The 26,600-nt window shown below is 39.7% G+C and overlaps 1 protein-coding gene across 5 annotated transcripts in view; it reads left to right on the top strand.

Annotated features, from left to right (window-relative positions):
- LOC140910300 (uncharacterized) overlaps positions 1–26,600 on the top strand; it is a 118,584-nt gene that overhangs the window by 8,351 nt on the left and 83,633 nt on the right. For all 5 annotated transcript variants that reach the window (XM_078852458.1, XM_078852455.1, XM_078852456.1 and 2 more), the window contains exons 3-4: positions 10,040–10,066; positions 12,954–12,998. In XM_078852458.1, the coding sequence (XP_078708584.1) occupies positions 10,040–10,066; positions 12,954–12,998 (72 nt within the window). The remainder of the gene's footprint in view (positions 1–10,039; positions 10,067–12,953; positions 12,999–26,600) is intronic.

Genomic DNA, 26,600 nt, shown 5'->3' with positions numbered 1-26,600 from the left:
ACATAACTCGTTAAGATACTGAGATGTTAGGCCAAATTTTCAAAGATCTCATCAACAGGTGAGCTATAGAAAACGTATGTGCACAAATTGTGTGTGTAAGCCAGTAAATGAGAAAATGAAATCAGTTTGTCTGTGTAAATATGCAAATGAAGAGTTTTGTAGGAGCAACGGATGTACAAATATTTTGCATGGTTCATGTGGCCCAAATGCTAAGCGCTTAACAAGTTGTGCGCTCTACAAATGCAGTACATTTTCATTACATTAGTACAGAATGGTGTACAGTCATACAGCTGTACTAGGATGTCTCCAGTGGAGTATTTAAGGTCTGTTGAGCAAATAATGAACATTTGGGGCTCTATCCAGCTGATATTTTCTATAGCTTTCCAAAATAAGAAAACTGCTGAAGATTAAAAGTGCTGGCTACCCAGCTGGCCAACTTAAGTCAGGTGGTCTCCGTCACTGAAAAAGTCCCCTCTCTCTCTCTCTCTCTCTCTCTCTCACTCTCACACTCACACTCACACTCACACTCACACACGCCGAAGCCTGGGCGACAGCGTGTTGCAAAAGAGGCATGTAACGGGCAAAATATAATTGCTTTAATTGCAATTTGTTCAGGCAGACAAAATTCCCTATTCTTGTGAAAAAATTCATCATAGCTTTAACGATCACAGATAATCTGTTCTTGGTGCAAATCTCATCCCCAAAATAGGCACCTCTTATGGAATAGCATGTGTAGGATCAGACTGGAGTATTTGCTCTGTATTTACTCAGAGGATAAAGTGCCACTACTGAATTATCAAATCTGCTTTCTGCAGTATCAGGACTTTCTCTGGAGGTTTTACTATCCTGAAGTGGCATTATTGGAGGCATCTAATCCTTTTAGTTCTAGCTTTTCCCCCATTTATCACTGAGCTCTTGCAGTGCTCTCAGTTTAAAAAAAAAAAAAAATCAGTTTGGGCATATTTCCTTCCTGCGTCTTTCTTTCTATATCTACATGACCTATTCTGGAGGAGCAAGTTCACGAAAGCAGAAAGGCATGTCTCTTCACTTCCTCCTTCTGTTGCTGCCTCCACCCATGCTCCGCCCACCCACCACGTGTTGGACATCTTGCCCTTCCTGCTGGCGTCTTCCCTCCCAATTCTTTAGTGTTCCATACTTTCCCCCTTTATCCTTGGTCTTCACTTACCAGTTCTCCTGTCCTCTGGCTGCTCAGCCCTGGCTCCTCCAGTTGGTGCTGTCCCTGCTTTTGCCCTTCCTTCAATCAGTGAAGGACTGAATTCACCCCACTTCTCTCTATGTGATCTGCCAATAACTCACTCATTCTCTTATCCTCATGGACCAGCAAATCCAGTGGGAGGCAGCTAATGAGGTATGATATATGTTAACATTTAACTGATTCTGAAAGTATCTTTTAAAATACAATGGATATTTTTACTTTCTTTATCCACTGACCCTGAGAATGAGTTAACAATAACTTTCTTTGCCAAACCAAAATTTTGAGCCATATACATGAAATCACAGAGGGACAGTGGAGAATTGTTGTTTGTGTTTTTTTAATTACTATTCTTTTAAAAAAAAGTTTTAGGAGAACAGTTTTGGCACATCACTCTTTAAATTCATAAACTACTCTCTTGTTCTAGAAATGTTGAGTCTTACTTTAATTCACAAATTGTGTGACATAAATGGATGCAAATCTATGCATGTAAACGTCAACTCTTTGTTCAAAGGGAAGTTTTGCAAACATTGGGGAACCTAAACTGACCCGAAAAAGAAACCAAAGTTGAAATGTTGAAGTTATAATGCAAACCAAATTAAATGGTAAAATTTTATCATCCCTGAGCGAGATCCTCAGCTTGTATAAACTAGCATTTCTCCACTGACTTGCTTGAAACTATTTACCTCAGCTCAGGACGTGACCCATAGTTTAGTTCCAAGAGTATATTGCTCAATTTATAATTATCTCTTCTGCACTTGTGGTATTATCAAATAGAACGACACTTACATTTTCTGGGATGCCATAGCAACAGAGATCGGCTGAAGAAAAGCACTACATAAAAACTAATTAATTGTTGCTGTTGTTTTTTCCATCAGTGAATGCAAATAGCATTGAGGCCACTGCTTAATCAGAATTTATGTGAAGTTTGCCATCTGATAATTAGTTTGTTTCTTACTTAGCTATTATTTTATCCAGTTGACTTCACCAATACTAGAGACAAATGCAGTTAAACATAAATATGTACTATAAGAATGAATTAGCGCTGCATGGGGCAAGTCTCCTTTGGAGCCATACAGGACCATATTTTCAAAACGTTTTCATGTGCTCATTGTGCATACAAAACAGGATCAGATGTTCAGTGGGTGAAATCCTGGCTCCAGTGAAGTTAACGACAAAACCTTTAATTGACTATGCAGCCTGGATTTCACCCCTGATATAAGGTTAGAGCTTTACACTGTCCCCTGGTTCAGATTTCTATTTCAGTTTTTCTGCCCGCAGGCTGGCAGGGGCTGGAAGTTTTGTAGGGCCAACAGACAGGGAGCAACAAAATGTGTACTGTCTCTTTAAAGGAACAGCAAATTTGTGAGGTTTTTGTGAGTGTTCCAGTGAGAGGGATTGGACATTGCAGGGGAGACCGTTCGGGGGAAACTCGGGGCTGGAAGGGCTCTTGGTGTCACCTTGCAAGTAATAACTAGGCTATTGGAAGGCCACTGCACTGTGAGCCAGCTGCTGCTGGTATCAGGGCTCTGAGCCAAAGCTGCACAGCATAGAGTCACCAAGGGTTACAGGGCAGACGGTGACACAGCCACTTATTGGTCTGGGTTGAAACCTCGAGCATCACGTCAACATGCAAGCAGGTGATGGAGGAGTTTTTCAAAGTCACAGTATCACACTTTGATACAATTTATTTATGGCCATTGAGAGATGTTTTACTTCATTAAAAGCATCTAATATAAATATGCCTCAACAAGCAAAAGCACTCACATCTCCTTTATTTTTTCATTACGTTTTCTCATTTGGCATTTACATTCGCTATCCATGAAATCTGATATCTTGTAAAACAAATCATCTGTGCTATACCAGATCATACAAATAAAAATGGTCCAAGTTCCTATTTCTTACATTTCCTTGAACGTTAAACATCTAGGTAATTTGAAATTGGATACAAAACACCTTGAATGACTCTTCCTAAAATATTACAATCTGAAATTACTTTATTTTTAGGGGGTTGGACTAGATGACCTCTTGAGGTCCCTTCCAACCCTGATATTCTATGATTCTATGATACTTTTAAACTACATTATAATATTTTCAGGACAGATTTATATATTTCCTCATCACTATAAGACTTTTTCCTGTTCTGTAACTTGCTAAAACACACACAGTTAACAGATTGTGCTTAAAAATATTTGGACAATATAATGATTATTCTGTTCTTACCCCCACTTTTTCATTTTAATAGAAGAGTTGGCTGTGTAAGACAGCTCAGAAGAAAATCCTGATCCCACTGAAGTCTATAGTTTTACCATTGACTTCAGTAGTGCCAGGATTTTACTCCAGGTGTTTACTAACCAGAGAACACCCAAGTATCAAATCATCTGACACACCTCCATTTGTTCATCTTTGCTGTTCTCAACCCTAAAGAGACAGAAGTCCAGACACCAATTAAATTCACAAAGTAGTGATTAAAGCTAATCTAGAAGTCTTCTGGCTTTTACATGCACACTGTCACACAAATCAGTTGGGTCACCTTATCCCAGGATATCCCATTTTTCACTAGCATCAGATGGAGGCATGTGCAATGTTGTTGTAAACACACTTCTAATCAGCTGGAGCAATCAATTAGCTTCCCCGCTGCAATTATACACAATTAGCAATATGAGGTTCTTGTGAACTACAGCCTCCCTCCAGTCTTTCTTCAGAACGTATGTGCCAGTGGTTAGGCCTCCAGAAGACATTCCCAAACCTGTCTTTCATCTCTGGTAATGCTCTATATTACCTTCTGACATATTAGCTATGTTTACTCACTGTGTATCTTAAGATATTATACTGTTTAAAGAAGTAGCTTTACAAAGATTTTGATGGCCTCTGATTAGCAGAAGCTACACTTTTATTTTTATTGTATTTTAGCATTATTTTAGCTCCCTATTTTGTGCAGGCATTACAGCCAAGGCATTGAAACCTGACTGCTTCAGGTTAGCCTTCCCAGTCCACGTTAGAATTTAAATAAAAGTGGCATACTCTTTAAATGTGCTGAGCACCTGCATCTCCCATTGACTTAATGGGATTTCAGGGAGCTCAAATGCTTCTCAGAGCCAGGCCACTTTAATTTAGGTTACAAAACATGGATTGAGGAGCCTAACTTGAGGTATTAAGTTTGAAAATTTTGGCCCAGCCTCCCAGCAGGTCAGTAAAATAGATAAGTATTATCATCCCAATTTACACAGGGGACTGAGGCACAAAGAGAGTAGGAGATTTGGCTAAAGCCGTATGAACGTCTTCGGTATTAGTGGAAATAAAAATTAGGTGTAGGCCACTTGTCCTCAAGCTCTGTTCCTTAACTACAATAACATTCTTTCTGCTGCTAATGGCGATAGTGACAGTAGGCCAGATGCCACTCTATGCTCGACGAGGAAAGTAGCAAAGTAGTGTAGATTGGGCCTTACGCTAGAGGAGACTACTGTGTGTTTCACCTGTCTCCATACACTGCAAAGGCTCCAGGGATTGGGGGAAAGGTAGAACTGAGATGGGGAAGAGGAGAAGGCACTCATGCAGCATATGCCCTTCAAGTTCAGCCAGAAATTCAGTAAATAGATATTTACTGAACCAGATATTATCCTGGTTGAATGTGCGGCTGCAAAGCACCGCTGAGAAGGGTTTCATTGCAGCCACTAGCAGGGACCAAAATGTGGCTCCTGAGGGAGCCGTGCTATGGAAGTAAGACTTAGGGAGCTGTGTGGAAACTGAGCCTCTCTGTAGATGTTTCTGGAGCTATCCCAGGGCCTAAAAGGGGTCCAGTACATTAGGTGGGCAACACAGCCCTCTCCCAATTCCAGGGGAAAAGTGGGAGTTTATCATGTAGGGTAGCAAGTGCTCCCAATTGCAGTCCTAATAAGAAAAGGTAATTAAAATTTTACCAGATATTTTACTTCTGTGCTTAGAGACCCATATGAGAGAGACAAGATTGGAGAGGTAATACCTCTTATTGGACCAACTTCTTCAGCTCTCTGTAGCTCAAAATCTTGTATCTTTCACCAACAGAAGTTGGCCCAATAAAAGATATTGCCTCACCCACCTTGTCTCTCTAATACCCTGGGTCCAAGCTGACTACAAGAACACTGCAAATATATATATATATATATATATATATATATATATATATATATATATATATATATATACATACACACACACACACACACGTATCAATGCTATATTATTCTAAAAGGGAAGGCTTCCAACATGCTTTGTTAGAAATTGTAGACAACCCACTAAAAACAGAATCTAAGGGAAGTCCAGAACATGCTAAAATTTTGGTATTTAACTAAGTTCTCTCCTTTGGTATATAAATGGCTACATTTCCATTGTTCTACCTAGGAGATGACTGGAAGGTGGGTGGGGGGAGGAATCATCGGTGGATCAGCTGCACAAAGTTTCCACATCTGAGTGCCAGATCTTCACCAGTCCCAATGCCACAGGGCAATCCTTCAAAGAAATACTGCTCCCATTTAACTGAGCTCAGCAGTTTGGAAGTTCACAGGGTAAGAAGCACTTGTCACCCTGATAATCTAGGTAAGTTTCTAATTACAACTGCCATTTCTGGGCTTAGTGCTGGAGGCAGCCATCTTGCTGAAGAGTGATATAATCTCTGACTCAAGTAGTGTAATGGAAGAGACAGGAAAACAATTTCCAACGTGATTTAATACAGGTTTGGGTTTAAGCACCATAAAGAGAACACTAATAATGACATAAAATACCATCCACTGTTTTCTTTGCACAACTGTTAACCCATTTAGAAAGTGCTTTAGGAAGTAGTTTACTGTCTCTTCCACTGGGCTTGCATGCATTTAGACTTTATCTGTGCTACGATTTCCTTCCTAAAATTTCTTTCAGTTGCCACTAACAAGTTCAGTTCTATCTGATAGCAATGTCAGGAGCTCTACTGTGAAAATCACCAATGGAATTAGACGCAGTACTTAAAACCACCAACAGCAGCCTGTAGCCCTGTCTATACGAGAACTCCAATTACTACTGCCCCTGGTGGAGCTGGAGTGGTGGTGGCGATGGTGGGGAAATTCTAGGGAAAATGCCTGGTTTGCCACAGCCACAGGGTCACAGATTATATCACTTTTCAGCAGACTAGAAGCCTCTGGCACTAGACACAGAAATGTCCCATATATAATTAATAAACTCCCATTTCACAGTTTATTCTCGGAGATAGCAATAATATATTAATGATATTAACTTCTGTTTAAATAGTCACTTTCCGCTGAAGGATCCCAACTGGCTCTTCAGTGAGAGATACCTTAGAAGAAACATAGAGAGATACCACTTCAAAAAGTATAGACATAGAGCACCACTGAAATACAGCCACATTTGTGATGGAGGTCAGCAAAGAACAGGAGCACAGTTGGGGGAAGGCAAATTTTGCCAGAGATCTCATGCCTAACCCTTGCTATAACAGTACCAAGGGTTTTTTAAGCTGTCATCCAAAATTGTTTTTCACCCTTACAATCTGGACTAAGGGTTCTTGGTAAAGGCTTCCTTTAAAGAACTCATTGTTATGATACTATTGTTTTCATTTTGGAGGTGTCTGAGGCACTATCCTGCATGTCTCAAGGTTTATAGGGGGTGCTATTTTTGATGGCATGGTTAATGTAACACTGTTTTTGATGGCCTATTCCACTTCACCCCATATACCTGGATTAGTCTCCCTCGCCTTGTACACAAAGTAACCTTACTATCCTTTTTCAGATCCCTAATCAAAATTCAGGTCTTCGGTCTAGCTAATGCCTGCTCTGGTGCTGCCTGCCACTAGACTGATGCTTAAGCATTTAGGGCTCTATCAGACCTTCAGACCACGCTCCTGCATTACAGCTGTACTGTCTGAGTGGGAGCTCCAGTATGCTTGGAGTGGCAATTGCTGTGCCCCTAATGGGGTGCACTGCAATGTGTGCTCCTTTCTGTGGTCAGACAGCTCTGCTGACCAGTAGAGAGGAAGGTAGCGCCATGGCTCCAATGCACCGAAGTCAGTGCAAAATTGCCATTGGCCTCAATAGAATGGTTAAGAGCTCTACATTGTAACTGTATTTCTTCAGGGCAGGGACCAGGACTTTTACTTGGTATGTAAAGTGCCTCACACATCACAGTCATTATATAAACAATAATAATAATGCTCAAACTGGAAAAAATATGGTGTGCTCCTACCATTCCACAGTTTATCCTTTTTTTATCAGGTATTAGGAGTAATGGGATGATGTTACCACCCACAGTACACCTCACTATTTGAGTTACTTGATCCCAGTTATTAGAGGATGCTAACAATTACCAAGTATGCTTGATACAGGAGAAATGCAAGGAGCCTTTTTGCTCACCAGCACAGCTGTGTGGAAAGTTGCAGCATTGCTGCAGGTAGCACAAGGGGAATCTGATACGGGTGGGGGATTCGGCTGAGTGTTTCTAAATTAATGGGTGTCGTGGTGACTGGCTCTAGAAGAAGCTTTCTCTCTTTTTTTCCATTGGGGGGAGAGAGAGAAAAATACACCTTGTAAATTATCACTGTATGTTTTTATGCCCCTGACTGCTTACCCAATGTACTGCACTCAACAGGACACACATGCTATCAACATCCTGGTATTTTTTCAACTTCACCTTGAAATTTCTTGCACTTCAGTGCCACCCACAATTAACAATCAAGAAACATGCATTCTTTTATTCCCACATCCAGCATTCCCCCCTCCCCCGCCACACACACACACACCCCTCAGCCACCAACAGACCTTCTTACCAAGCGCCAACCACTTAATGGAAATAAGAGCTGACTTATTCTACAGTTTCTTGAATTCTGTGGCCTGGAAGGACTTGTCCTCCAGCCTAGTAAACCAGACAGCAGTTCCAGCCACTGTCCTGATTCTTCCCAGTGCTGAGCACATTCAATTCCCACTGAAGATTGGAAGCTGAAAGCACTCAGCACCTCACAAGTGGCTTTCCGCATCTCTGAAGATCAGGCAGAAAGTCAACAGAAAGGAGGATGCTCAGAATATTGCACAATCAGGCCCTAATCCTGCTCCCATTGATGCCAATGACAATAATAATCTTCAGTGGGGCAGGATTGGAACCTAAATAATGAGCTATCCTTATTCATGAGAAATCCAATCCAGGAATGAATTAGTCCAGGGAATTAGTGCCTGAAGGTGATAGGATTTTTGATGGTGAAACTGGAGAACATTCTATTTCTGTTTGATGCTTAAACATTTAGGGCTCTATCAGACCACTCTCCTGCATGACAAAGGCACTAACCTACATTTTTCAAGCTTGGACACCCAAAGTTAGTCACATAAATCCAAATATGAAACCTACATAACTCCATCCGTATTGGCAATTCTAGGACCCATAATTCACCACCGTTGGAACTCATCCATGCTAGCAATGGTGGTGGCTGTGGTGTGTCATCCAACACCTCAGGGGATGAACAGCTGAAAAGTGCAGAAGGTTATTGTGTCAGGGAGAGAGTGTTGAACAGAACACATTCTGCACCCTGGACATTCCCATGGCCTCTATCTCCACTGGCCAGTGATGGGGTGAAGATCATACTTCACCCTCTTGATTAATGTTGTAATGGCTGTTCTTCCACTGTGTGCCAGGAAACTCCAGGAGGCATTGTGTCCCTTAGCAACCTCTGCCCTGCTTTCACAGCATATGCCATAAAGCAAAATCCATCCCTATATTTCAGAGCAGCATTTTCATTGTGCAAGCTGAGTGTCTAAACAACTCCAGCTCTGGTATCGCTCCCCTCTTTGACTTGGGGCAAGTCACAAAGGGCTGGATTTTGTGTTCTGTTCGCTTTGTGTCACTCAGGCAGCACAAACAATTGACATACCTGACTAGTAAAGAATTTCCCCTGCGTTGTGGATCTCTCCAGGGGTGACAGAACCAGCTTCTGCAACAGCTTCCCCACCTTCCCTTGGCCATTGCCTAGGAAGAGGGATACAGGAAGGACTTGTGTTGGAGCTGATCTGACTTCCTCCAGGACCAACTGACGTGGATCGAGGAGCTGCGTGATTTCCCTGATGCCTCTCCTCTGCAGCCAAGCTCCATTTGGGTGGAGTGGAGAATCCAGGCCATTGAAGTCCCATTAAAATCAACAAGACTTGAGCACATGCTTAATGTTAAGCAGATGTTTAAGTGCTTTTTTAAGACAACAGCCCATTAACCTCTCTGATCATCTGTAAAATAGGGATAATAATGCTTCCCTACCTCTCAAGGGTGGTGTTAAGAATAATTGGTTAATGTTTTTAAACTGCGTTGAAGAATAAAAGCACTGTAAAATGCTATGCGGATTTGCTTAGTCCTAGACTTAGAGAGGTGTGTGTTGCAGGGGAGGGGGAGTTTATTTATCTTTTTTTCCCAAAAATGTTCATTGCTTAAATCTTTTCTTTATGTTGGCAAGCGAATATGTAATGTAGGTATTTCACTGTGGAAGCACACCTGTTTCTTAGCTGGTATTAGAAGCAGAAAGGCCTTAGCTTTCTAAATGCTGACACATTTGCATCTATAAGAAGAAACAGACAGAATGGAATATAAAAGATTAAAAAAAGGGGGGAAATCTGAATTTTTCAGTGTGTAGTTAATGCTATTCCAAAAAAGAGGAGAAAAGATCCATTGTACATTTCCAGCAGAAAGTTTTACTTTTCCTTGATGTCCAAAACATCAGCTGGTTTCAGTCCAGCATAAGAATGCTTACACAATAGGACATTTTTAATTGGTCATTTAAGCTTAAATTGGCTACATTATTATGCTAATTAAATTATTTTCCCTTTTCAGGGGCCTCAGGGACCTCCAGGACAAAAGGTATAGTATAAACAACAATACTGTGAAAGTGATTATACTTCCTAGTGCCAAATTGCAAGCAGGAGAGGTGAATGGAATTAGCTACTGTACACCACATTGAAGCAGTTAGTTTAGTCTGTGAATTTTGTTTTCCGAAAATACAACTACATAATGTGAGACACAGGATTTCTAATTTCGCCCATTATAGGAAATTCAAGCAATGCAGAGCAGACTGTTTTCAATCTGTCTGCTGAACTTGCAGGTTAAAAGGGCACTATAATTTTCTTTATTCAAGTACTGTATAACTATGAAACCAAACTTGAAACACTGTAAAAGGTGGGGGATAAAGTTTCAAATTGAATGCATGTCTTTACTCAAGTAGATCAGTGCCATATGACCAAAAAAGTGACCAGAAGAAATAAAGGATGTAGGTGTTGCTGATAAATGGTGTTTGGTTGGCTGTATTCAGGTGGCCTGCCGGTGTCTTCCTATTTCTATGGTAACCTGACAACTGACTTCCTGTGAATGCTTTCAGCATTATTTACACTCATTAGGACTGACTGCTGCAGTTTGATGGAATGAACCAAGGATTTATGGGATTGAACCATCAGAACAATACTAAATATATCGGTAATAAAAACTAGTAGGCTGCACTTTGCCAGTGTGTGACCCAATTATCATGAAGGCCAAATTGTTTGAAAAGTGATTTCAGAAGATAAACAATATTGTCAAAGATGTTTAAGAAAATTCATTTAATGATTTAAAATTATCTAGAGAAAACCTAAAAGAATAATTATCCTTCAGAGGTGGGAATGATATTATCCCCTGTTTTTCTGTCCCTGAGACTGTCACAGGCACAGCATTCTTTGAAATCTGGGTTGTTTGGCATTGGTTAAAACAAAACATTTCAAACAAAAGAAGGTAAAAGCTATGAAGATGTAACGGCTTGATCCTGCACCATTCAAGTCAATGGGAGTTTTCCCACTGACATAAATAGGAGCAGGATCAAGCCCTAGGACTAAGGAGAGGAGCGTTGTATGCTTAGCAATATAACCTCTGATAGACAGTGTGTGAAATTGTAAAGCTGCCCTAGTCCCCATGTTGCCATTTTAAAACTACTCCTTCAGACTTGGGAGGTACTTTAATAGCATGCTTAACATCAGCAAAGCCTTTCTTTTTTTTTTTTTTTTTTTGGATGTTAGAAAATCTGAGATCCTTTTGCATGATTAAGCATATGCTAATTTTAAACCTGTTTTATTTATGCATGTCAGCATCTTATAAGAAAAATCAGCAGATATCAATAAGGGAACAGTCCATACTTAAAAAAACAGTTTATCAAGAGCCTGATGGCTTACCTCCCTTCTGAGCCTGTGTGTTGCCCTCTGTTTTTTGGGAGGAAGAACAAGAATATGTGACTGTTCACTAATGCCCCCTATTCCTGATTAGCATTCATGGGCTGCTTGCATCAAGCAACAACAGGGCTGGTACAGACAATGCTACCAAGTCTGCATCCTTTGGGGGCCTCCAGGTCCTGAAGGCCTCCCCACATCCCTCCAGCAGGGAAAAGGGTGAAATGCTCATTTGATATCTCTTGCTAAGGTTACAGTGCCACGTTGTATGGAATACAAACAATTTCTGAATGACTCACAGCTCTATGGAGACAAGAGCTGGAGCCTTCTGAGAGTTCAGGATGTCTCCCTTTACTGTGGCCCATTCTGGGACACATGACACATTTCCTCCTTTTCCTATTTAGCAGGAATTTTCCATCCATTATTCTCCTAACCCAATCCATCCACAAATGCAGGCATCAGTATTGGACACATTCCCTAATGACTTCTATGTCCCCGGACTTCTCCCACTGGACTGAACTTTCTAACTGGTGTGCATAACTGGATGGAGGGGAGAGGGTCCCCCACTGATTCTTTGGTCTTGCAGAAAGTGGACCCAAATGAATGGCTTTACAGGGGGCTCTAGATTTGTTTGAAAGAGTCCTGGACAACAATACACCCCACCACTGGCAATCCCCTTCTCTTTAGAACAAACTAGCCTGTATAAAGAGGCTCAGATGCTTGTGAGCTAAGCTGAGGATGTGTTTATAAATGAAAGATAAATTGATGGTTTCAATGTACTTTTTCACTGAAACTTACTGTTTTTTAAAAAAAACCCGCTATGTCAGCACATACTGTACTGCTGCTTTCCTCACCTTCTGAATTGTCACTGAAAATTCATAATGACAGTTGCACAAGTTGCTACAAAAAGACAATGCATCATAAAGAAGTTTACATTTGTTCTAAGTCTTTATAAAAAAAGATCCCTCAAATGTTACATTTCATTGCCGATTTCTTTTTAATTCTTTCTTCACGTCTGCTTCTTGTTTGATCTATAGTGGTTTTTAATGTTTTGATTGTAGTAACTAAAACTAAGCAGTGCCAGACAGAATTATTCCAGCTTATCCCTTAAAAGTACTAAAGATTGGTCAGTGTTACCAGTTGGTAGCTTTAAAGCATGGTTCCTGATATGAATATTTGTAATCACAGAGGTCCAAACACTAGATTTAGGAGGCTCTTTCTTCCAAATTCATGCAGAGTGGTCAGTGGAATTGAATTATAATTCTTTAGTTTGTACTGAAGGTTTCAGAACATCACAATATAATCAGCCATTTGAAACTTGGTTAACGAAGTAGGACATCAAGTATGCAATAATTATAACACTAGGACACTTCTGGTTAGTGCAGAAGGTCAAGTGGGAAGAGCTCTTACCATCAACAATGATTATTTTTAAAAACATTTTGCACTTATGGCAAGCATGTGTTCAACATAATTCTTTAAGTATTGGGTTTAGAGCTGACATGTTTTATGATTTGTTTGTCTGTTAAACTTGCTAAACCCAAGTCTATGGTTCCCACCAGGGTTCTGTTGGAGTGCCTGGTGTTCCAGGAATAGATGGACATATGGTGAGTTCAATATGAAACTTTTTCGCCTTCTTTTTCAGTGCTGAAAATGCTATTTACTTGAGTTTCTAAAGCCAGTCAGAGTTTTTCTACATGAAAGAATTGCACTGATATAACCAAAGATGTGATTTTTTAACAGATTTTGTTAACTTGCTGCCAAAGACACTGTGGACACTCTTTTTTTGTTTAAGGGACTTTTTCTGATTTAGCTTAAGGCAACTGGCGACAAGTTTAATTGAAACTGAAACAAGCCACTGTGAAACTGGGCTAAGAGTGTTCACACAGGGGTTTGTTTTAGTTTAACTAAATCAGCTTTTAAAAGACACCCGTATAACTTAAATGGAAATGCCTTATGTAGACAAATCCTCAGTCACTATGTCTCATTAGGAATAATTTTTAATTTCCCAATTCATACAATGAAATTTTAGTTTTCTGAACTCCCAGGGAAAGTCGTGAAATACAACAGGATCAATGATTGGCTATAAAAATACACATAAATTAGGTAAGCAAAGATAGCTAGACAAAGATTCTGTTCAAAATGATAACACTATTGTTGCAAAAATAGATGTTGAGGTAAATACGTACAATGTTATTGTTAGTTTTAAATTGGAGTTTGTGTTGGAGGTTTTATTTTGGGTTTGCATTTTATATATCACCAAATATTGCAGTCCCCAGTCATTTATGTTATTCAGACAAAATTTCCATTGAAGTATGTGGGAGTTTTGCTTGAATAAAGAGTAAATAAAGATTGTGGGATCTGGCCCTTAAATGGAAAGAACGAGATAAAGCTTTTAAGCTGAAACGAATACAGTCCTGTTGGTATTATGAGAACATGTAGTTTTAAAGTCTCCTTACAATTAAATTAAGACAACAAATAGCCTTAAATTACTATGTACATAGGGAAAAAAAGACAACCTTATAGCTTTTTGTTGGGCCCAGTCCTGCAATTTTACTCCCATGAGTACTTCCGTTCAAGATAATGGGACTTCTCATGTGAGTAAATTGACTCATGCTTCAGTTTTTTGAGGGTCAGGCCCCCAGTGAGCTATGCCCTCCACCTGCGAGACACCTATGAAATCTGAACCTAGAAACAAGCTTCTTCTTTCACTGATACACAAGACACGGCTGTATTTGGCTCTTTCTATAGCTCATGCCAAGTTCTGCAGCTAGGTTCAGGGAGAGATAAATGGAAGTTTGTCAGATGGATGTGTATAACTTTACACAATGTATCTACAAAAAAAGAAAAATACAAAAGATTTTTTGCAATTTCCTTTCTCATGGCTTAATGCCTTTCTATAAAGGACCATGTCTTCTCTGCTGTTTTTACAGTGCCTGGCTCATTGTTGTGCTACTAGCAATAAATAATGAATAAGAAAATGGATTAGAAATGTAGGGGGAACATAAACTTCGATTCACTGTGGAAAAATGCAAACTAATCCATCTGGGAGGAAAATAATCCCCAAAACAATTATTCAGTTGGGACGGGAGGAGGGATTTATCTTTGGTCACTAGTGAAATCAATTTGGTAGTCCTAATCTTTTAGTTCCATCACTAAACTGACTCACAGTTCAGCATGACTGATGGTCTCTGCTTACAAGGGAGGCCTCTGACTAAAACAGCAGGGGTGTTTCACATCAGCACTAAGGTCTGTTGGCTGTGCTGGGTGGGGAAGTTTACATAATATGCCTGGCCCAGCTCTAGACAGTACTATGCATCTGTTTTTCTCATGAACACTTACTTTCCTACCAAACTTCAAAAACACTTGCAGGGAATACCAAAAGGAAAAAAAAATATAATTGATTCACTGTGTTCGGATGACAAACCATTGTATATAAAGATGGTGATATGCATACAAAAAAAACCTTAAAGCATAACTCCAAAGTGTGTGTTCGTTTATTTTGAATTGAGTTTTTCTTAACAAAAAAAAAGTACAGCATTTAACATTATAATTTGCAGTTCTGGATCTGTATAATTTGATTATAATAGTTAACATTTAATAGTCATTTCATTTTATTGCTAGTAAAACATGAACCTAATTTTGCCATAATATCCGAGGAAGACAAAAAAAAAAATAGTGTTGTCTGTTGTAAGACAGCAAAGGAGAAAATATTTTGGAATCAGCATATGTGAGATCTAAGATATGTTAAAATATCACCAGCCAAATTTTTCATGGGGTCTCAGATTTTTTGTGACTGTACTTAGTTGAGGGAACGATTCTGCAGGCACAATCACTTATGGGCAAAAACAGTAGAGTGTAGACGCTAATTACCAGTGCATTATTTGTATGTTCAAATCGGGTTTGTGACTATGTAGTCTACCTCCTAAACGTTATCTGGTGTGTCCACCAAAGTGTGGGTGCAAAATTAGTAACATCATCTTTGAAAACTTGGCCTACTTACTTGTAAAGGAAGGACAAGATTAATTCCAGGCAAATTGAACTATATTGGATTGATGATTCACTTCTTATAAAAAAGATTATTTTTAGGGGCTTGAGGACACAAATTTACTCAAGCAAATAGTTTTTACTCACATGAGTAGATGCATTGATTTCAATTGGACTACTCATACGAGTTAGGATTTGCCGGATTGTGGTCAATATTTTTTTTTAAGATAATACATTGGAAAGACCAATGTGGACTTTCACTGTGGGTAGGAATAAATGATTCTATGGTCTCACAATTTGTACATCTACCTTCTGAAAGTTATGTATACGGCATGGTATTCATACTTTACAAAGGAAAAAATAAATATGGAGTTTCCATAGGAAAAAAAGGAAAAAATGTTACAGCTCTTTATATGCTACTCATCAAATTTAAATTGTGCTTCAAAGATAGAACCTAACAGTTTCTGTTTATAGTTTTATGTTCTGATTTCCTTCAGTAGTTGTGGCATTTTCAAACATTTTCCTCTGTATAACTTGAAGACACTTTTAAATGGTTATACATTTCCTATAAAGGCGTCATCACATTTTCATTCAGGTTGAACGCTTTACTTTTGGCCTGGAAGAAAGAATGTGCACGTTACTAAACTAAGAAACTAAATCCTAGAGCAAGGCTATAGAGATCTAAAATAAAAATGTGGACAAAATTCTTTTCATTATACTACAGTTGTTTTTCACAGCCCTTGACGACATGTAATATTTTATTGGGAAAGAAAATGAATTACTTCAATGTAGCACAAATGTGACAAAGGTGGCATGCTGCAATTCCTTTCAGTAAATGACTAATAAATTCCATTTGTTTGCGAATAAATGAAAAAAAAATATTGAAAAGCTAAATTAAAATAACATTGTATAATATATGAAGAGGCGTATAATATACTGTACAATACACCATGCAGTATAAGGTTTGTTCCTGCCAGTGAGCTGTGCAAATGGATCCCTGTGCTCAGATTTTGGTGCCAAAAGGTTAAATCTGTCAGATAGCATGCAAACCCATAGTTCCATTTTATGCAGGAGATACTGTTGAAAAAGACTGGAATAATAACTTCAGTGTCTGGCTTAATTTTTCCATTGTCCATTGTAGGCTTCTCTTCCTCTGTAGTCTCAAACTAGAGATAGACTCCTTTGAGAAATGAATGTTTATGCTGAAGAAGCTAGTCTTCATGAATTAAAGTTAGAGTTTGTTGTGGGATGCTGGCTGGTGATTCTGGCAGCGTTCTTATGGATTTACTGTGATTTGCAGAATATTGAACCAGGCTCAAATATGTGATGCAAATCATCTCCCTTGAAGACATATGGGTAAAAGGTTTAGAAAAGCCTTAGAGCCATGATAGCCTTTTAATGAGTGAACTCCCTCCGTCTAATGATGTATTGGACTAGAATGCAAGGGGCATTAACGGGGTTAATATTTTCTTTCTTAGGATCCAATTCAGGAAAGTATCTCTGTTCAGGAAAGCACTTAAGCATGTACTTAATTTTAAGCATGCACTTAAGGCCCGCTGACTTAAAGTTAAGCATATGCTCAAATGCTTTCCTCAGTTTTACTCCCCCTTCAGAAATAATCACTCACCTTGAGGAAATTTTGTAAGGTTGCCGTTAGCCATAGCAACACCCCCAGCAACTGAAAGTCCGCAGTGAAGTTACTTTTTCTTTTAATGCGAGCCGTTTAATGTGCAGCGAAGCACTCTCAGTCATAGAAGGTTTTTCTATATTCTTCCTTTTTTTCTTCATCCGTCCTTTAATTGGAATAGTGGAATATGGAAAACGGATACTGCTTATGACCAATAGGTCCGGCCCGGGCTACATAGCAATGTAGACAGGCACAACAGCTCTTGGAGCAGTGAGAGGATGTAGCTCTGATCAGGGCCTTCTCTTCCTTTTCACAAAACACAGTGGGCACCCTGTGCCACTGGTGCTCTCCTGGCTAGTCCAGAGAGATAGCGGGGCTCTAACCCCACTCCTCTCCACCCGCTTTGCAGAATCATACACTCACAGTAGCACAAGCCTGCCCCATCGGCGTGCACTGGGAACACAAGGTGCAGGATTGTGCCTGGCCTATGTGGGGACTCAAGGGAAAGTAGAAGAGTTCTTGCACTTACACAGTGTATCCCTGTATCACTAATATTAAACTGGCTACAAAAGGATTCTTGAAAAGTTTAGATAGTACAAGGATATGACTCAAATCAGTTATTCCTTATGTGGGCTTTACTCAGGCAGAACTCCTGTTGTCTCCAACAAGTCAGAAGGACTTTTGAAGTCAATGGGAGTTTTGTCTCAGTAAGGACTGCAGTATATTTGGCCTGAAGGAATTCACTTTCCCATGAGCGAATTGGAGATTTACTTGAGCTGTGTAATTCTCATTAGCTTTAAATGGGACTTTCTTACAGTACATAAATCCTCCCCTCTTCACCGCCTACATATGTTAGACCCCTATTTTTATTTATACATTACTTGGGAATTTTTTTTTAAAAGGATGTATTGAAAGCAAAATGTGTGGTCAGTGTCGATCATTCCACTTTAAATTGCTTCAGTAGTTTGACCAAGTTACCAGATAGCAATTTGGCAAACCTGGAAAAAAATTTCCTTCTTTTACATATGCTAGTAGATTTAGAGACTGAGGGTGTGCAGATTTATTATTACCCTTTTGATTGCTTATTTATTATTACTCTTGTGCATATACATTTCTCTTCCAGTACTATTTATTACACAGGATACATATTTTAAAAGATTTTCTTTAAAGTATTTTTTGCAGGTATAAAAACCATGTTGTATGAAGTGCAGTTTATTAAAAGAAGAAATACAAAGAAAGGAAACATCATTGAGTATAATTCACAAATTCTCAGACGAGTTTGTGGGCCAGCTGAGCCTTGTTGAAGAGTCTTTTCACTTAATTTCACCTGGTGAGTGGGCCAGAAGAGATTTCCAGGCCTTAAACAAACAATTTTAAGTTCCTTTTTAGGGGGGGGGGGGGATGGACGAAAAGCAAGTTGAAAGGAGGTAATTCAACCCTTGCTTGAAATGAAAATCACAGTAACATGTCTGAGAAACCACTTTTTCCCCCTGTCCTCGTTCATGTATTTTACAGGAAAATTAGCCTGGATTAGGTTTTGGGGGCCTCTTGTATTTCCTCTTCCTTAAAATTAATTACATTCTAGTGACTGAAAAATATAGCAGCACTGACAAACCTTTCCTCTCAGGGGCAGGGAAAAATCAACCAGATGCTATACCAAGAGGTACTCATCACACCAAAACTATGCTGACATGAAAGAGGCTGCTTTTTTTCTTGCTTTTTTACCCTTTTGGTCCTTTTTCTTTTAAATTCAAGACATACAGCAAAAGTTAGGTTAGCCACCCACCTCAATTTTTGCTGAACAGTCCTGATTTTTGATCCCAGTCCTGCAGGGCACACAGTACCTGCAAGGTGAAACAGGCTTTCAACTCCCTTTGGTTCCTTTGCATGTCTTTCCCACAGCTTACAGGATATCAAAACAATTCTAAGATATATTTGGGGTATTATGCAATGTCTCCATAGTATGTAGTATCAAAGTCCAAGGGCAAAATCTGAATTTGTGTGGACCTAACACAACTTAATAAAAGCATGTGCAGAGAAAGACACATGCTTCTCGCAGTTGTCCAGACATTAGCTCAGTTATCAGAAGCCAAAGTCTTCTCAAAGATAGGTACTACAGCAGGCTTCTGGCAAATCCTCCTTGCTAAAGAACCTGTACTATTAATGACATTCATGATGCTGTTTGGAAGCCCCTGTTTTAATTGTCTTCCATTCAGCATATCTTCAGGACCAGAACATTTCCAAAAGAGAATCTTTCAGATTGTGTCAGGTCTGCCTGGCATCCTTTGCCATGCAGATGAGGTGCTGGTGTATGGCAGAGATAAAAATGAACATGAAAAGTGACTACATGAAGTTTTGAGATGCTGCCAACAAGCTGGCCTCTCTCTGAATGGGAAATGTGAATTTGGAAAAAGGAACACACAAAATTTGTTGAACACACAATTAGTAAACAGGGAATGCAGCTGGATTCAGACAAACCGAAGGCATTACTCATCTTACCTTAATCCAAAGACATTTTTGCTGTAGGAAGATTCCTGGGCATGATAAAACATTTTGTAGAATTCTTAACAAATTTAGTTCATCTAACAAAACCCTTAAGAGATCTCCTTCATGGTCATAATACATTTATCTGGGGGAGCACACAACAAAACCCATTTAATAAAATAAAAGAACTACTGATATCGCCACATGTTTTTGCACAATATCCAATAAAATATCCAGCAGCAGATGAATCTTCATATGGTTTAGGATCAGTGCTCACACAAAACCACCCAGAAGGAGACCAGAGGCTGTTGCATTCATATCAAGAAGGCTTACAGAAAGCGAGCAGCAATATCCTCAAGTGGAAAAGGGAAGCTCTAGTAGTCACTTTTGTCTGTGAACAGTTCAGTGCATATCTGTTTGGCTGGCATTTGAGTATTAAAACAGACCAAAAGCCTTTAGTGGCATTATGATGTTCAAAATCATTGGATGACTTTCCGCCTAGGATTCAAAGATTTTGACTATGGCTGCTTTCTACATTGAACATATAGCAGGGAAAGCACTCATAGCAGCAGACACTTTCTAGATCCCCAGTTGAGCAGCCACAAATGGAAGAAAAAGCTTTAGAGAAAGATGTCAAAGTCTACATTGTCCTTTTTCTGGAAGCAATTCCAGCATCTGCCAGCTGACTTCAACAAATTGGAGATGAACAGCTAAAGGATAGGAGTTACCAGAAACTGACTCAACTTTGCCAAAGTTCTGGAGCCAAATTCCACCAGACCTACTACAATATTGGCAGAATCTAAATGACCTTCACATGACTGATGTTTCTGAAAGGATGGTTCATTCTGATCCCGATGGTACTTCAGAAAGAGATGCTCTCCAAAATCCATGAGAGACACCAAAGCATAAACAAGTGCAGGGCATGAGCACAACAATCCATGTGGTGGCCCTGTCTGAGTAGGCAAATTCAGAGCTTAGTAGAGGGCTATGAGATATGTAACAAGTAAAAAAAAAAATTGCCAGAACCATTACTCTCTACAAAGCTACCTGACAGAACTTGGCAGCAGGTAGCCACAGATTTGTTTTCTGGAAAGGACTCGCACACATTATTGTAGTTCTCCAGATGTATTCACTTGGACATACTTACACACGCTTCATCAGCACAGGTCATCCAGAAACTAAAGTCAGCATTTGCAAGACATGGAGTTCCTAAAGTCTTCATATTTGGTAATGGGCCTTAATTTACCTATGAAATACTGCTAGCATTTGCACAGGATTTTGATTTTGAACCTCATTGTAGTAGTCCCCTTTATTCCCAGAGCTACTGGGAAGGGGAGAAACAGTGTAGACTTTAAAAAGACTTCTTCAAAAATCAGTGGATTCATAACAGAAGACTCCTGGCATATCAGTCAATATGCCTCGTGTCTGGACTATCTCTGGTAGAACTTCTGATGTCAGGGTGACTAAGGACTGACCTGAAGGAATTTTGAAAACAGGATGCTGGAATAAAAATTCTGCAACAAAAAAACTTCATTATTCAGCACAGAAGACAAGCACTACCTGAACTGAGACGAGGGAACAAAGTTTGTCTCAAAAGCTCCCAGACACTTGGAGCTGTTCCCAATTTGGCAGAAACTCCCCGATCCCACCTAGTAAAGACTCCTAAAGGACTCTTCAGAGGAATCGGGTTCATCTTCAATATTTTGCAACACAACAAAGAGAGGATCTGGGTCCTACAGATATTCTACCAGGAAGTGAGCCTCCTCGACAGGAAACTCCATGCATAAACTCAACAGAACTGACAACATGGTCTGGAAGACTGATCAGAGCCCCTGAAATGCTTAGAATACTACTCTGGACTATTTTAATGCAGTTGATAAGGGGACATAGTAGTGTAAATAGTTTTAAGAAAATTGAAGTTTATTTTGAACTGTTCCACTGAATGTATCCGATGAAGTGAGCTGTAGCTCACGAAAGCTTATGCTCAAATAAATTGGTTAGTCTCTAACGTGCCACTAGTACTCCTTTTCTTGTTGTACATTGGTTTATAATTTAAGTTGTAATATTTAATGAAAGAGAAAGGGAGATGTGAAGTGATTATAGAGTTCCTGGTCTTTCACAGTAACCAGAGAAGACCAGGATGTGTTGCAGCAGGGAGCTTAATGAATGTAGGAACTTCCTGGTTAGGGGGTTCTTTAGTTGCTGCATAAAGCTTCGTTCTTTGTATTTGTATCCTCACACTACTGTCAGTTCTAGAAATTCTCAGAAGTTCTGGGTGGTAGGTGGTGTTATTCAGAATGGTTCGCCCATCCTTAGCGATAATGTAATATAATGATGTTTCTGTGTTACGCATTGGCATCACAGCTTACTGAAACAACAGTTATCTTTAACAGTGGCAATCCTGTGATCTCTATAGCAATAGTGAAGGCTGCTTAACTTGTTAGCATGTTGCTGCTGATTTTGCATTACTGTGCATATTGTCCCATCAGTGCACTTGGAGTTAATGTGCAGAACTCCACTTAGCGTTGATGGCGGCTACATGCCCAGAAGCTGACTCCTGTAATATATTAAAGCCTCTGAATGTTTCAGCCTATTTGTGTGTTTGTTTGAAAATATACCATCATTACTGCACAAATGAGGACCATCTCTCTGTATTATTATAAACAACAAAAAAATCCTCCTGGGTCAGCAGTATTATTTTTCTGTGTCAGTGGTCAGCAGATAAACTACTTATTTAGAGGTCAGAGCAGGAAGTTGAGCTCAACTCATGAGCTGGTGTTACATTGTCATGGAGTTCTGAACTCCACTGAAGTCACTTTGTCTCTCTGTGTCTGAGTTTCCTCCATGTGTAAAATTAGGATGATGCTTCTCTACCTTACATAGGATTTGTGTGATTTAACTAGTGTTTAGATAATGCTTTGAGATGCTTGGTTTAAAGACACTGTAGGAATCTAAAGAATTACGTGCCTGATTCTGATCTCTTTCATACCAGTATAAATCCACTGATGGAATTCATCCTGATTAATACCAGTGTAAATTAAATCAGTACTCAGTCCTTTATTGCGTGTAGCATGTTCCTTTTTCACCACTCCTGTCCCGCACAGACTGCGCAATATGCTTCGTGGTCCATTTTTGGCAACTTCCGTAATACTGCGCTATGTGATGTGACTAAAATTCCCCATTCTTATTGCTGACAAGGTAGCTTTAAAACTTCTACCAATGTGCACCAAGGTCCAAAGTCACCATTGCTTAGGTCACAACATACCTCTCTCTGGGTTAGGAAGAGACTACAGGAAGCTTCATGTTCTTTTGCCCTGGGTTTAGCTAAAGTGACTTGATGTCAGACTGCCATGTGGTGATCCTGTGGCTGCAGTATTTAATGTTTATCCATTATCCATGTTTAGGAACATGGACAATGTAACTCACTGTTCCAAGTTTTATAGCTCTTTGGCCACATTGATATTAATTTTTGAAAAACAATAACTGCAACCCATGCACTTTTTCTGATATTTCATTGTCTTTTGTATAGGCAGTCACATTATTTTTTCAATATATGATCCTTCTTTAGAGGTGAATGTTGTGTTCTTAAAGGCTAGGAAGTGGTACGGTTGGTAATGCAAAAAAAGTTAAAGTATATTAAAACTGCACTTTTGCTCTAGAAGGAGTATTTGTATGTTTACAGTCTTGGGACATGTTTTCTGTGGACCTGATTGCCACCATTGCTTCTGCAAGGACACCAGATCAAACAAAACTGACAGCAGCTGGGAGGTGTGCGCAGCAGAGAAGCTACCAGCACCATGACATCTGCTGCTGGACATTGTGGAAGCTTCTCTACGAACTACTGTGTCAAGTGGGCTCCACAGAGCTGCAAAACCCACTTCAAGAGGCAGGGCGTATCCCAGCCCACATTAATACTAATAGAAGCGGTGTTTGCTAAGATGCTGTTCCTGCATATGACAGGGTGGTTCTGTCGTAGGCATAGCATTAGTAGCCAATAGGAGCATAGCTTTGAAGAAGCCATCTAGCTGGGTGTGGAACAGAGAAGCAGAGCGGAAGAACTGGAGCTGGAGATTCCCTTGGATCCACACGGGGTTGGGAAGCTGCAATAGTTCTTCCTCTGCAATCCCCGGAGCTCCTCCCTGCAGGGAAAGGATTACAAGGGAAGTCTCCAGGGGTGACTTTACAGAGTTTCCTGGGCCCTATGTCCATCTTCCATGGGAGGACACAATACAGTCCTCATTCTTACTTTAATTAAGAGCTTGGATTATATTTTACGCACTAAAAGATTATAGGACATGTTATGTTTGCTTGGTGGTCCCCGCTCCCCCCTTAGAATGATGGTGCCTTTTTTCCCCCCAGAAGTTTAAAAAGAGCGGGCCATTACCTCAACTTTGGAATGTGCTCTGAACAGAGTAACTGTTTGGGGGGTGGAACCCCCTCCCCCAAATCCTGAATAAATTATAGAGCTAAATGTTATACAGAAGACAACTATTTCCACAATCTAACATCTTTGTTATCATCATTGTTAAGGATAGACTTCAGCACTAGTCAGGAAACACATCCACTGCAGCATAGCGAATGTCAAATTATCTGTGATTAAAGATTTAAATTCAGAGCTTTCTTCATTTTACCAATGCCAAGTTGAAAAACAATCTGATTGAAATTATTGCATGTGATAGCCCTGTTGAATGACCAATTTTTCCTTTGGTGCCTCATTTCCTTAAAAAATGGTGTAACCACTTTTCCACCTTAAAAATGACATAAATCTTTTGTTTCTCTTTGAAACAGTTACTTGAATGGTTGAAAAAGACCCAAGCAGTGTTTTACATTATGGTTTTAAAATGTGTTTTGGTTAAAAAAAAATATAAAGTAATAAGCCATACTTTGTAACAAAGGCATTCAACATTATTTTCAGCCTAACTACTAAAATGGTCAGTTGGGACCAATAAACTCGAAATAATGTTGTGTTTTAAGGTATAGCAGAGGAAGCACCATCAATCTATCTACATTTAAAATGTCAGCTGCTGTTTTGCTTTTATAACTACCTGTGGAATTTCCTAATCAACTGAGTGTTTGAAATGTTGTCAGGGTTTGGGGGTTTTTTTGTTTTGTTTTTTGAAAGACTTTGAAAAACAGACGTTAAAAACCATCAGTGTATATGGCCAGATCCTACCCTCGGTGCCAGTGATGCAACTGAAGAGCAAAATGTGGTCCATAGTATAGAGAGATCACACAAGCCGTAATGGATTGTGTGACAGTGTCCCACTTTGAGATTTGACTTTCCCCTAGAAAAAAGTTGCAACTTGCAAAGTTCCCTTGTGTTCTGCTGCTCTTCGTAGTGCATTACCCAATACTCCTTAGAAACAGCCAGACTGTAGGTTTCTGCCATTTTCCCCCTGTTGTGGTTGTCTTCTCTTTGCTTCTACTAGGTTCTTTGCAGGGCTGGCCCTCAGTTTGGTGGGCTGTGAAACAATTTTCATATGCCCTTCTCTCCCCGCTGATGTAAGGCACTCCTGTCCTGTATGGTCACACCACCGTTCAGCTCAAGAGTTTTGGAATAGCTTAGTAAAATAAGCCTTTGGAGCACCCCAATACTTGACTGAATTATTATCTGTAAAAAGGTGCAGGGGTAGGGGAGGTCTTTAGTTTCTCACTTGCAGGAGAGATGTAGCTAGTTGCTTGCACTAGGGTACAGGGCCAATGTTTAGGAAAGTTTAGTACAGGGCAATGATACAAACTAGCTGAGTGAGGGTACTGATAGCTCTGAGTTGGCTGCCAAGTTTTTGAGATTTCACGTGTGCATGGTGCTAAGAATAATCAGCAATATCATAGCTGATTCACCCATCAAGACTCTCAGAAAACTAAATGGGCTCCTGGAAAAGAGTACGATGAAAAATTGAAGAGGGGGTATTGTGTGTATTAAAAAAAAATCAGAACATGAGATAATCCCTGCAATGCTGGCCATTAAATTCAGAGGAGGATAATCCGTTCAAATGTATGTTATTCATGTGCTGTCCCTCCAGATATATTTTCAGTTTCTCCTTTCCCCCATAGCTCTCTCTCACTTGGTACCGACCACCCTGGAAACCCAGCACAGGGCTTAGGCAGAGTAAATTATAGAAACCCACAGGGGGGGTCAGAGATGGAGTTTTGTTTTAGGAGGGATTTATTATAACTCGATAAAAGCTTCAGCATTTCATTTCACTTCAAGGAAAATCAGATGAATTTTCTATTCTACTTATGCATCCTCTCTTTACCATACCAATAACTATGGGCATTAATACCACTGATGTGCAGGCCTAGGAAGAAGGTGGAGGCTTGGAACCCTGATACTTTGATTAAAGACTTAAGCCCTTGGCAAGTGTCAGCAGACAACAGCTGTTTTAAAGTGAAGGGGACAGAAATGAACAATGACTTGTTTTTTGGAAGGGTGGAGAAATGAGTAAATATACAAGTGCTCATTCCATCTCAGTGTCTCAAATGACAGTTCTCTTTAAGTGACTTTTAGATTGTCCCTTTGTAGGACATGGATGTTTGATAGCCAGTACATTTAAATCCTAGCTTCCTGATAGATCAGATTTAATTGCTACAGTAGCTGGCTGTAGGGTTCCAAGCCTCCAGGTTTGTCCTGAAGTCTCCAGGAATTAAAGATAAATCTTTAATTAAAGATTATGTCATGTGATGAAACCTCCAGCAATTCATCCAACCAAAATTGGCAATCTAAAGCTGAACCCATTTAAAAATATTGACAATGAATTGCCATATAACTCTCTGTGACTATCATGGTGCTCTGATGGCTAATTCCTCACCCCCTGCTTGGAAAACATCCCTCCTTAATGTCACAAATGCTTTTGGGAGAATCTCAACATTCTTGTTTTGTATTATTCAAATTACCCAACTCTTGATAATCATAACATATCCCACCTTTTTTATGACCTAGTTCAGAAATAGAATGCTACATGACTGTGAGGAATGGGTACTTCAGAGCTGTGGTTTATAACTGACCATAGCAGTTAGGGATGGAAAAAGCATCTGGCAATGGAAGATTGTGTTCTGGAAAAGTAGAATCTCTCCATAGTAGTTGTGGTTGCAAGCAGCTTCCATTTTAATT

Source organism: Lepidochelys kempii, chromosome 4, assembly GCF_965140285.1.
Source record: "Lepidochelys kempii isolate rLepKem1 chromosome 4, rLepKem1.hap1, whole genome shotgun sequence".
Taxonomy (NCBI): Eukaryota; Metazoa; Chordata; order Testudines; family Cheloniidae; genus Lepidochelys; species Lepidochelys kempii.
This window is presented reverse-complemented; position numbering and strand designations above follow the sequence as displayed.